The following is a 12,067-nucleotide window of genomic DNA, read 5'->3' as shown; positions in this document are numbered from 1 at the left end:
ATGCTGAAACTGACCTAGAAGAAAAAATACAAAAATACAAAATACCAACAAAAAAATGTGTGTGTATGAAAATGTGTAGATATATGTGAATGCACTCTTTAGCGTCCCCACCCCTCTCCCATGCACAGCTGTGAGCTATAATTTTAATGCCGTTTTTTTTAAAATCCCTTATTTATTTATTTTTATTTTTTTATTTTTTACTTCTTTTTTATTTTTTTATTTTTTACTTCTATTTTTAAAACAAAACACCACAAACTCATGTCGGGAAAAGCAAAAAGGCGAAACTAATCTACGACCATTCTGATAAAAGCCTTAGGGCATTCAGCCTCGGGGGATGCCTTGCTTGACCACACCCTCCTTCCTTGCTCCTGGCCTGCCCTGCCTCTTCCACCAATCCAATTGTTTCTTATGGACAGAAAAGAGCAGAGGCTCTGAGCTGTCAGATCAGGTCCATTGTCTACTTGCACTACTTTCGGAAAAGCTGACCACGACTCCATTTTGTTGCTCCCTGCCTACAGACAGAATCTAAAACAAGAAGCTCCCGCGCTGAGGTCGGTTCAACGCTGGTCCGACCAATCTGATTCCACGCTTCAAGACTGCTTCCATCACGTGGACTGGGATATGTTCCGCACTGTGTCCAACAACAACATTGACGAATACGCTGATTCGGTGAGCGAGTTCATTAGAACGTGCATTGAAGATGTTGTTCCCATAGCAACGATTAAAACATTCCCAAACCAGAAACCGTGGATTGATAGCAGCATTTGCGTGAAACTGAAAGCACGAACCGCTACTTTTAACCAGGGCAAGGTGACCGGAAACATGACCGAATACAAACAGTGTAGCTATTCCCTCCGCAAGGCAATCAAACAAGCTAAGTGTCAGTATAGAGACAAAGTAAAGTCGCAATTCAATGGCTCAGACACAAGAGGTATGTGGCAGGGTCTACAGTCAATCACGGATTACAAAAAGAAAATCAGCCCCGTCACGGACCAGGATGTCTTGCTCCCAGGCAGACCAAATAACTCTTTGAGGACAATACAGTGCCACTGACATGGCCCGCAACCAAAACATGCGGACTCTCCTTCACTGCAGCCAACGCGAGTAAAACATTTAAACGTGTTAACCCTCGCAAGGCTGCAGGCCCAGACGGCATCCCCAGCCGCGCCTTCAGAGCATGCGCAGACCAGCTGGCTGGTGTGTTTACGGACATATTCAATCAATCCTTATCCCAGTCTGCTTCAAGAGGGCCACCATTGTTCCTGTTCCCAAGAAAGCTAAGGTAACTGAGCTAAACGACTACTGCCCTATAGCACTCACTTCCGTCATCATGAAGTGCTTTGAGAGACTAGTCAAGGACCATATCCCCTCCACCCTACCTGACACCCTAGACCCACTCCAATTTGCTTACCGCCCAAATAGGTCCACAGACGATGCAATCTCAACCACACTGCCCACTGCCCTAACCCATCTGGACAAGAGGAATACCTATGTGAGAATGCTGTTCGACTACAGCTCAGCATTTAACACCATAGTACCCTCCAAACTCGTCATCAAGCTCGAGACCCTGGGTCTCGACCCCGCCCTGTGCAACTGGGTACTGGACTTCCTGACGGGCCGCCCCCAGGTGGTGAGGGTAGGTAACAACATCTCCACCCCGCTGATCCTCAACACTGTGGCCCCACAAGGGTGCGTTCAGAGCCCTCTCCTGTACTCCCTGTTCACTCACGAATGCGTGGCCACGCACGCCTCCAACTCAATCATCAAGTTTGCGGACGACACTACAGTGGTAGGCTTGATTACCAACAATGACGAGACGGCCTACAGGGAGGAGGTGAGGGCCCTCGGAGTGTGGTGTCAGGAAAATAACCTCACACTCAAAGTCAACAAAACTAAGGAGATGATTGTGGACTTCAGGAAACAGCAGAGGGAGCACCCCCCTATCCACATCGATGGGACAGTAGTGGAGAGGGTAGTAAGTTTTAAGTTCCTCGGCGTACACATCACAGACAAACTGAATTGGTCCACCCACACAGACAGCATCGTGAAGAAGGCGCAGCAGCGCCTCTTCAACCTCAGGAAGCTGAAGAAATTCGGCTTGTCACCAAAAGCACTCACAAACTTCTACAGATGCACAATCGAGAGAATCCTGTCGGGCTGTATCACCGCCTGGTACGGCAACTGCTCTGCCCACAACCGTAAGGCTCTCCAGAGGGTAGTGAGGTCTGCACAACGCATCACCGGTGGCAAACTACCTGCCCTCCAGGACACCTACACCACCCGATGTCACAGAAAGGCCATAAAGATCATCAAGGACAGCAACCACCCGAGCCACTGCCTGTTCACCCTGCTATCATCCAGAAGGCGAGGTCAGTACAGGTGCATCAAAGCAGGGACTGAGAGACTGAAAAACAGCTTCTATCTCAAGGCCATCAGACTGTTAAACAGCCACCACTAACATTGAGTGGCTGCTGCCAACACACTGACTCAACTCCAGCCACTTTAATAATGGGAATTGATGTAAATTGATGTAAAATATATCACTAGCCACTTTAAACAATAATACTTAATATAATGTTTACATACCCTACATTATTCATCTCATGTATATGTATATACTGTACTCTATATCATCTACTGCATCTTTATGTAATACATGTATCATTAACCACTTTAAACTATGCCACTTTGTTTACATACCCTACATTACTCATCTCATATGTATATACTGTACTCTATACCATCTACTGCATCTTGCCTATGCCGTTCTGTACCATCACTCATTCATATCTTTATGTACATATTCTTTATCCCTTTACGCTTGTGTGTATAAGGTAGTAGTTTTGGAATTGTTAGGTTAGATTACTCGTTGGTTATTACTGCATTGTCGGAACTAGAAGCACAAGCATTTCGCTACAATCTGCTAACCATGTGTATGTAACAAATAAATTTGATTTGATTTGATTTATATAGATTTTCCTACTGTATTATTGATTGTATGTTTGTTTATTCTATGTGTAACTCTATGTTGTTGTATGTGTCGAACTGCTTTGCTTTATCTTGGCCAGGTCGCAGTTGCAAATGAGAACTTGTTCTCAACTAGCCTACCTGGTTAAATAAAGGTGAAATATATCTATATATTTTTTAAATATAATATGGACAATTTGAGGGTCTGCGTAATCTACTTAACACTTAGCTGGTTGGCAAGGAGATGATAGCCATAGACAGACATGCTGATTGGGTCTACTTGTGATTGTTCCTCCTGGTTGTTTACACTTGTTGAAAAGCTGTGCAGTCTTACTTTACTGTCCTTGGCGTGTGAATTGTATTGGCCAGAATGCTGCACATCTCTATAGTTGTCCTAGTGAGTACACAGTACTGAGGCATGCCGTGCAACTGCAACCTGCTGCAACCACTGAGGAGAGGAGGCAGTTGGCTCTTGGTGCGCTTGCTTGCTCAGAGATGACATTCTGAAGCTAAGGAGGCTGATGGATCGACTTCACACGTGCAAATGTGTCAGTTTAAATGATGGATGAGAGGAGAGGAAGAGAAGGGGGTCAGGAACATGATGGAATGGCAATGGCACACAACAGGGAATTGCTTGACTTTATCACTGTTCCCTATAGGGCTCTATACAAATGACTGATAAAGAGTGTTTTCTGATTGTTTCTGACTCCTGACTACCATGCCATCTCCCATTTAACAGTGCAGATAAATACAGATTACCCTTCTGAGATGGGGAAGTGTAGGGAGCAGCCAAATCAAATATGCTTTTGCACACAATCAGGATTTTGAATTCATTCGAGCATAATCAGCTTTGGTACAGTCAGTGTGTGTATGTGTGTTTGCCACAAAATGAAGGATTTAATGTGAGCACAAGGTGAGGTGGGCTCTGGATAATAATGAGTGACTAAATCATTTGGTGTGAATTTCTGGTCTGAGAGTCCATCAGACATTGGCAGATCAGGTCTTACACACTAATCCTAGTCACATCATACCTGACCTGACAACCAGGCCAAGATTTTCACACCACATAGCCCTTATTAAGCTTCTCCACCTTAACGCAAACCTCTGCTGCAAGGAGCTATAAATGTGTGCATAATGTGTCAGTGCGAGTGATATTGGCTGACTGTAGAGTGAGGGGAAATGTTTTTCAGAGGGTGTGTGTGTATGTTTGCATGGAGGAGTGTGGTTTCCTGTCTTTGTCATGAGTCGCGAGTTACGAGCACGGTGCAGCCATGCCTAATTTTAGGCTGCTGATGTGTGATGTGGTGGGGAACTCACTGCCTGCCGTGCATTTGAGTTGTGATGTTTATCTTAGCCTCTGAGGAATCACTCTAACAGACTTCCTCAACATCTTCCCATTGGAGTGCCTTGTTACCGTGGGAACTGTGGGGCTCAATAAACAGACCTTTTTTTGCAGGCCACAGCACACAACAAGTAATCCACATCACCATTGGATTATAATATGAAAATGAATACTTTTTATGGAGAAACTGTGGAAGTTTTATTTTGTGCTCTAACCCTGATCACTTGTGTTGTTTCTCCTCTCCCTGTTAGATTGAAGACGTCATTATGCGGATACAGGATGAGAAGGCAGGAGGGGTGGCCATCCGAACTGTCAAGAGCTTCCTGTCCAAGATCCCCAGTGTGGTATCAGGTGACCAGCTGTGTGTGTGTGTGTGTGTGTGTGTGTGTGTGTGTGTGTGTGTGTGTGTGTGTGTGTGTGTGTGTGTGTGTGTGTGTGTGTGTGTGTGTGTGTGTGCATGTTCAGCATGTGTGTGCGTGAGAGAGAGGCAGAGAGAGAGAGAGAGAGATGACTCAGTGTGGCTCAGCAGAGAGAGAGAAGGAGTCAGAATCATTAAAGCAAATATGACCTTTCAGGCTCATTTGAATTGCTGCCTCTGCAGATTGGGACAGATGAGGCAGTCTCAGCCCGTAAGGTTTTGGCAGAGAAGCCTGATGTGATGTCTGGTATGTCGCTGCCCTTGTCATTATGCAGTGTGGCTGGTTGTGTGTTGGGTGACATGGTTTAAGGGGGCAGTGTGAGTGAGTAAGACAGTTTTGGCTGGTGTATGTGTGTTAGCTTGTGAGTCAACAGAGTCAACAGTATCTATGGGGCTGGTGGGGAGTGGGTGGGAGGATGCTCTCTGAGTGTGACTCACCCCCTCACATGTCTCCCTAGGCCTGCTGTGTCACACTTGACTCTCTCAGTCTCACTCCTCACTCCCAAGTGCTAACATTGTGCCAAATATGTTGCTGTCCAGGAGTTAGACAAAAGACCTGGTTTCCTGCCTATTGTTAGTCCAAGATCACATTGTTCCGTTTGAATTGTTCCTGCAAACACCTGCTCACCTATGCCACATTCAGCCTTAGCCAAGGGCATTTGTATTTGTATTTATTATGGATCCCCATTAGCTGCTGCCAAGGCAGCTGCTACTCTTCCTGGGGTCCAGCAAAAAGTAAGGCATTAATAGACATTATAATAGCATTTCTAAACACTAAAATACATTTTGCAACAGATTTCACAATACATTAAGTGTGTGCCCTCGGGTCACTACTCTACTATAACAATCCAGGTGTACATGTGTGTATAGTGTGTATGTTATGTGTGTTTGTACCTGTGTGTTTGACTCTTCACAGTCCCTACTGTTCCATAAGGTGTATTTTTTATATTTTTTCAAATCTGATTTTAGTGAGTTACTTGATGTGGAATTGAGTTCCATGTGCACATGGCTCTATGTACTGTAGTATTGTGCGCCTCCCATTGTCTGTTCTGGACTTGGGGATTGTGAAGAGTCCTCTGGTGGCATGTCTTGTGGGGTATGCATGGGTGTCTGAGCTGTGTGCTGGTAGTTTAAACAGACAGCTCGGTTCATTCAACATGTCAATACTTCTTACAAAAACAAGCAGTGACGAAGTCAATCTCTCCTCTACTTTGAGCCATGAGAGATTGGCATGTATATTATTAATGTTAGCTCTATGTGCACATTTAAGGGCCAGCCGTGCTGCCCTGTTCTGGGCCAGTTGTAATTTTCCCAAGTCCCATTTTGTGGCACTTGCACACACGACTGGGCAGTAGTCCAGGTGTGATAAAACTAGGGACCCGCCTTGTTGATATTGTTGTTAAGAAGGCAGAGCCGCACTTTATTTTAGACGTATTATGGACAGACCTCTCCCAATCTTAGCTACTGTTGCATCAATATGTTTTGACCATAACAGTTCACAATCCAGGGTTACTCCAAGCAGTTTAGTCTCATCATCTTGCTCAATTTCCACATTACTCAAGATTTTGTTGAGGTTTAGTGTTTAGTGAATGATTAGTCCCAAATACAATGTTTTTTGTTTTTGAAATATTTAGGACTAACTTATTCCTTGCCAGCCACTCTGAAACTAACTGCAGCTCTTTGTTAAGTGTTGCAGTGATTTCACTCGCTGTAGTAGCTGACGTGTATAGTGTTGAGTCACCCGCATACATACAGTAGACACACAGGCTTTACTCAGAGCCAGTGGCAGGTCATAAGTAATGATTGAAAAAAGTAAAGGGCCTGGACACCTGCCCTGGAGAATGTTGTTCATTTATTTACTGTAAAATAGCATTTTATCTGGTCAAACACTATTTTTTCCAAAAGTTACTAAGGGTGGATAACAGCCTGATTGGTCGACTATGTCAGTATTGTAGCTGTGCTGTAAGCTAAAAGTAATAGATTGTTAAGGGGAGACCAGTTCAAGGACTGTTGCGTCTTTTGTGTAGAGGCTTTCTGTGTGTACAATGCTATTTCAATGTCACTGTCAACCATTCTTTTCTTTTGAATACCAGGAGCAGACATTGTGCTGTGGCTGGTGAAAAACCTCTCAATTGAGGACTCAGGTATGCCTGCTACGTACACAGCCATATTTCACAGGGATGACCACTGTTCTCAGCCTCTACTCAAGCATTAAAAAGGGAAGCCATTTTTCTCTACTCAGCGTTAGTATCCTGTTCTCGCTCCTGCAGCTGAAGCCATCCATTTAGGGAGCCTGATTGCTGCCCAGGGTTACCTCTTCCCCATCTCCGACCACGTCCTCACTCTCAAAGATGATGGGACCTTATACCGCTTCCAGGTAAGCTACCATGATATTTTCAGGCACCTACCATCCTTAGTGGTCCTAAACTGGATTTACTGTCCAAACCACCAACCATAACATGTGTCATGACCATTATCACATGAAGGCAAAGGAGTGGATAAATGATCCCTGTGAACTGTCCAGAACAGAACAGTAGCCTCATTACCTTGTGGCTGCTCACTTTACGCTCTAAAGCAGAAATAACCAGGGGAGAATATGTTCTAACAGAGCCACTGATGTGAGAGATTCCTCTAGTAGTCTGATCCTCACTATACAGGTCAAGCGTTGTAATCAGTCTGGACGCACCGCTTTGGAAATGTTTGCATAATCAGTCTCCTCTCACTGCCATAATTTACTCCCTTAACCTGTGGTTAAATCACTTGAGATATGGTTGAGTATTATCACTATGTAATAAATATAGATATCAATATTGCTATAATAGATTATACCAATTGGAGAGGCACAATGTACAGTGTTGCAGATCTACTCACAGCATACCGCAATCTGGTGTAGGGTAGTGTGTACACTTATTACTATGTAAATAGTCCGGGTGGCCATTTGATTAATTGTTCAGCAGTCTTATGGCTTGGATGTAGAAGCTGTTAATTAAGGAGCCTTTTGTACATAGACTTGGCGCTCAGGTACCGCTTGCCATGTGGTAACAGAGAGAACAGTCTATGACTGGTGACTGGAGACTTTGACCATTTTTTGGGCCTTACTCTGACACCGCCTAGTATATAGGTCCTGGATGGCAGGAAGTTTGGCCCTAGTGATTTATTGGGCTGTACGCACTACCTTCTGTAGCGCCTTACTGCCAAGCAGTTTCTATACCAGGCGGGGATGCAACCAGTCAGGATGCTCTCGATGGTGCAGCTGTATAACATTTTGATGATCTGGGGACCCATGCCAAATCTTTTCAGTGTCCTGATGGGGAAAGGTGTTGTTGTGCCCTATTCACGATTGTCTTGGTGTGTTTGGACCATGATAGTCTGTTGGTGATGTGGACACAGAGGATCTTGAAACTCTCAACCCGCTCCTTGGTGGTGGTTTCTTGCTCGTTTCTGCTGAGTTTGGATGGTCCCTCATGGACTGCTCGTTTGGGTTGTGTCCCTGGTTACTCTGTCAGCTGGCTCTTCCTTTCCTTGAAGAAGGTTAGCTAAAATGCACCATTCAGGCTACACTAGCTCTTTAAGGACTAAGCCTCCTTCTAAGACTGATTAGTGCATGGGTTCTTCCGTCCCAATTTCTGTACTGGATTACAGGTACTATTCCCTAAAATGTATTTCCCCTAACTTATCAGTTCACCAGTTCTTTCCATTAAAAGCAAAGGTCCAGGCCCTGTGGTCAGCCTGCTGGAGATGGAGGTCCTTCTCCCATCTCAAAATCACATCAAATCCTATTTTATTTGTCACATACACATGGTTAGCAGATGTTAATGCGAGTGTAGCAAAATGCTTGTGCTTCTAGTTCCGACAATGCAGTAATAACCAACGAGTAATCTAACCTAACAATTTCACAACAACTACCTTATACACACAAGTGTAAAGGGATGAAGAATTTGTACATACAAATATATGAATGAGACGGCAGGGTAGCCTAGTGGTTAGAGCGTTGGACTAGTAACCGGAAGGTTGCAAGTTAAAACCCCCGAGCTGACAAGGTACAAATCTGTCATTCTGCCCCTGAACAGTCAGTTAACCCACTGTTCCTAGGCCGTCATTGAAAATAAGAATTTGTTCTTAACTGACTTACCTGGTTAAATAAAGGCAAAATGAAAAAAATAAATAAAATGAGTGATGGTACAGAACGGCATAGACAAGATGCAGTAGATGGTATCGAGTACAGTATATACATATGAGATGAGTAATGTAGGGTATATAAACAAAGTGGCATTGTTTAAAGTGGCTAGTGATACATTTTTTACATACATTTTTCCATTATTAAAGTGGCTGGAGTTCAGTCAGTATGTTGGCAGCAGCCACTCAATGTTAGTGATGGCTGTTTAACAGTCTGATGGCCTTGAGATAGAAGCTGTTTTTCAGTCTCTCGGTCCCTGCTCTGATGCACCTGTACTGACCTCGCCTTCTGAATGATAGCGGGGTGAACAGGCAGTGGCTCGGGTGATTGTGGTTGTTGTCCTTGTCCTTGATGATCTTTATGGCCTTTCTGTGACATCGGGTGGTGTAGGTGTCCTGGAAGGCAGGTAGTTTGGCCCCAGTGATGCGTTGTGCAGACCTCACTACTCTCTGAAAAGCCTTACGGTTGTGGGCGGAGCAGTTGCCGTACCAGGCGGTGATACAACCCGACAGGATGCTCTCGATTGTGCATCTGTAAAGATTTGTGAGTGCTTTTGTGACAAGCCACATTTCTTCAGCCTCCTGAGGTTTGAGAGGTCCAGCGGGATAAGAGGATAAGGGCTATGACAGAGAGAGAGAGGGGGGAGTAGTGCTTTTTCTAGTCCTGTGAGGTCACATGGTGTGGCATCTAGGTGTGAAGGGCCACTTTCATGAACTTTTATCGTAAAGAGAGAAAGATTGAATTGAGAGAGAGAGAATAGCCATAGTATGACATTTTAAATGTCTCTATTCCTTTGAAATGTTTCTGAGTGTAATGTTTATTTTTTACTTTTGTTTATTATCAATTTCACTTGCTTTAGGAAAGGGAGAAACCTAGTTGTCCAACTGAATGCATTCAACTGAAATGTGTCTTCTGCATTCAAGCCAACCCCTCTAAATCAAAGAGGTGCAAGGGGCTGCCTTAATTGACATCCATGTCTTCGGCACCCTTGTGAACAGTGGGTTAACTGCCTTGCAGATTTTTACCTAGTCAGCTCAGGGATTCGATCTAGCAACCTTTCAGTTACTGGCTAACCAGTAGGCTACCTGCCGCACCACATGGGGCAATGCCCTTTGACTTGAATTAAGAGCTTGGAGGAAGTCAGTAGCCCATAAAAGTTCAGCATTATAGACAGACAGAAAAATGATGTTCCACAATGTTCAACACAAGACATTAAAACGACACGTCGCTACACTGGCATTGCTGTTCCGTCCTCGATGTAATCTAATGTACTCTCAGGGCCGTGCATCATGACATGCAGTACAGTATGTTACAGTGTAGTGGAGGCTGAATGGTTCCTGGTCCTCCTAAAATGCTCCAGAAGAATGAGTCACTATGGCTGACTGATTAGCAGGCTAATCCCAGCTGGGGGCAGCTCTCTTTGGGAAGCATTGGGCTGGCACTCCTCTCTTCCTCAGCACTTGTTCTGTGTCACCCACCCATCCCAGTCCTCCCCCCCAATCTACCGGAGAGTCCATTTAGCCACACTTCTTTTCCTCAGATTAAAACACATTATGTCCTTTTTGTCTGGAAGGGGATGTGTGCATGTGTGTCACCCATATTCAATGGAACTAAAAATACCCTTTCTCTGATGCTATGTCTTGGTGCAACAAGCGAGCGTCATCATTGCCATTTAAAAGAGGACCTGCATGACCTGTTGAATATATTGTATGTGTCTGTGCCAGCACTGAGGAGTCACAGAGGCTGTGTGGGTACACTATGCTATAAATAGCTGCTGTGTCTTTTTGGAAGCCCCACTTTTAATGACAACTTCCTGCTGTGCTTTGAGACAAATCTGTGATGTTTCAGGGCAAGCAGACTCACGTCATAAAATGTTGTTGAAGCAGTTTGGTAATAGACAGAGTAGATGAATCTCTGTTTATCTATCAATCTTCATTCTGCAGCAAAGTATACGTTAATAACTTCTTATGGCTGCAGGGGCAGTATTGAGTAGTTTGGATGAAAGGTGCCCAGAGTAAACAGCCTGCTCCTCAGTCCCAGTTGCTAATATATACATATTATTAGTATTGGATAGAAAACACTCTGAAGTTTATAAAACTGTTTGAATGATGTCTGTGAGTATAACAGAACTCATATGGCAGGCAAAAAGAGAAGAAAATGAGAAGAAATCCAAACAGGAAGTGGGAAATCTGAGGTTGGTCGATTTTCAACCCACTTTCTAAGGCTTCCACTAGATGTCAACCGTCTTTAGAAACTTGTTTGAGGATTCTGCTGTGAAGTGGGGGCTCATAAGGGCTGTTTGAGCCAGGGGTCTGGTGTGGTCACAGGCTCTGAGGCGTGGTCACGAGAAAGTTATCTCTCGTTCTATTGCTTTTCTACAGACATAGGAATTCTCCGGTTGGAACATTATTGACGTTTTATGTTAAAAACATCCCAAAGAGGGGCCTCCCGGGTGGCGCAGTGGTTAAGGGCGCTGTACTGCAGCGCCAGCTGTGCCACCAGAGACTCTGGGTTCGCGCCCAGGCTCTATCGTAACCGGCCGCGACCGGGAGGTCTGTGGGGCGACGCGCAATTGGCCTGGGTTAGGGAGGGTTTGGCCGGTAGGGAAATCCTTGTCTCATTGCGCACCAGCGACTCTTGTGGTGGGCTGGGCACAGTGTGCGCTAACCAAGGTTGCCAGGTGCACAGTGTTTCCTCCAACACATTGGTGCGGCTGGCTTCTTGGTTAGATGGCGCTGTGTTAAGAAGCAGTGCGGCTTGGTTGGGTTGTGTATCGGAGGACGCATGACTTTCAACCTTCGTCTCTCCTGAGCCCGTACGGGAGTTGTAGCGATGAGACAAGATAGTAGCTACTAAACAATTGGATACCATGAAAAAGGGGTAAAAAATTAAAATAAAAAACATCCTAAAGATTGATAGTTTGACAAGTTTCTACGGACAGTAACGGAACTTTTTGACATTTCGTCTGCAACTAGGGAACGCGCTTCATGACTTTTGATTTGTTTACCAAACGTGTTAACAAAAGTAGCTCTTTGGACATAAATGATGGACATTATCGAACTAAATCAAACATTTAATGTGGAACTGGGATTCCTGGGAATGCATTCTGATGAAGATCATCAAAGGTAAGCGAATATTTATAATGCTACCCAATATAGCGGAT

General features: G+C 44.6%; 1 protein-coding gene across 4 annotated transcripts in view; it reads left to right on the top strand.

The window, feature by feature from the left end:
• Window positions 1-12,067, top strand: part of LOC112256675 (regulator of G-protein signaling 6) — a 58,816-nt gene that overhangs the window by 35,801 nt on the left and 10,948 nt on the right. For all 4 annotated transcript variants that reach the window (XR_002954454.2, XM_024430083.2, XM_024430084.2 and 1 more), the window contains exons 3-5: window positions 4,561-4,660; window positions 6,821-6,871; window positions 6,998-7,104. Coding sequence is in view for 3 of the 4 variants with exons in the window: in XM_024430083.2 (XP_024285851.1) it covers window positions 4,561-4,660; window positions 6,821-6,871; window positions 6,998-7,104 (258 nt within the window). In the remaining variant the exon portion in view is untranslated. The remainder of the gene's footprint in view (window positions 1-4,560; window positions 4,661-6,820; window positions 6,872-6,997; window positions 7,105-12,067) is intronic.

This window comes from Oncorhynchus tshawytscha, linkage group LG08, assembly GCF_018296145.1.
Source record: "Oncorhynchus tshawytscha isolate Ot180627B linkage group LG08, Otsh_v2.0, whole genome shotgun sequence".
Lineage (NCBI taxonomy): Eukaryota > Metazoa > Chordata > Actinopteri > Salmoniformes > Salmonidae > Oncorhynchus > Oncorhynchus tshawytscha.
The sequence above is the reverse complement of the archived record's forward strand: the minus strand, read 5'-3'. Positions and strand labels throughout refer to the sequence as shown.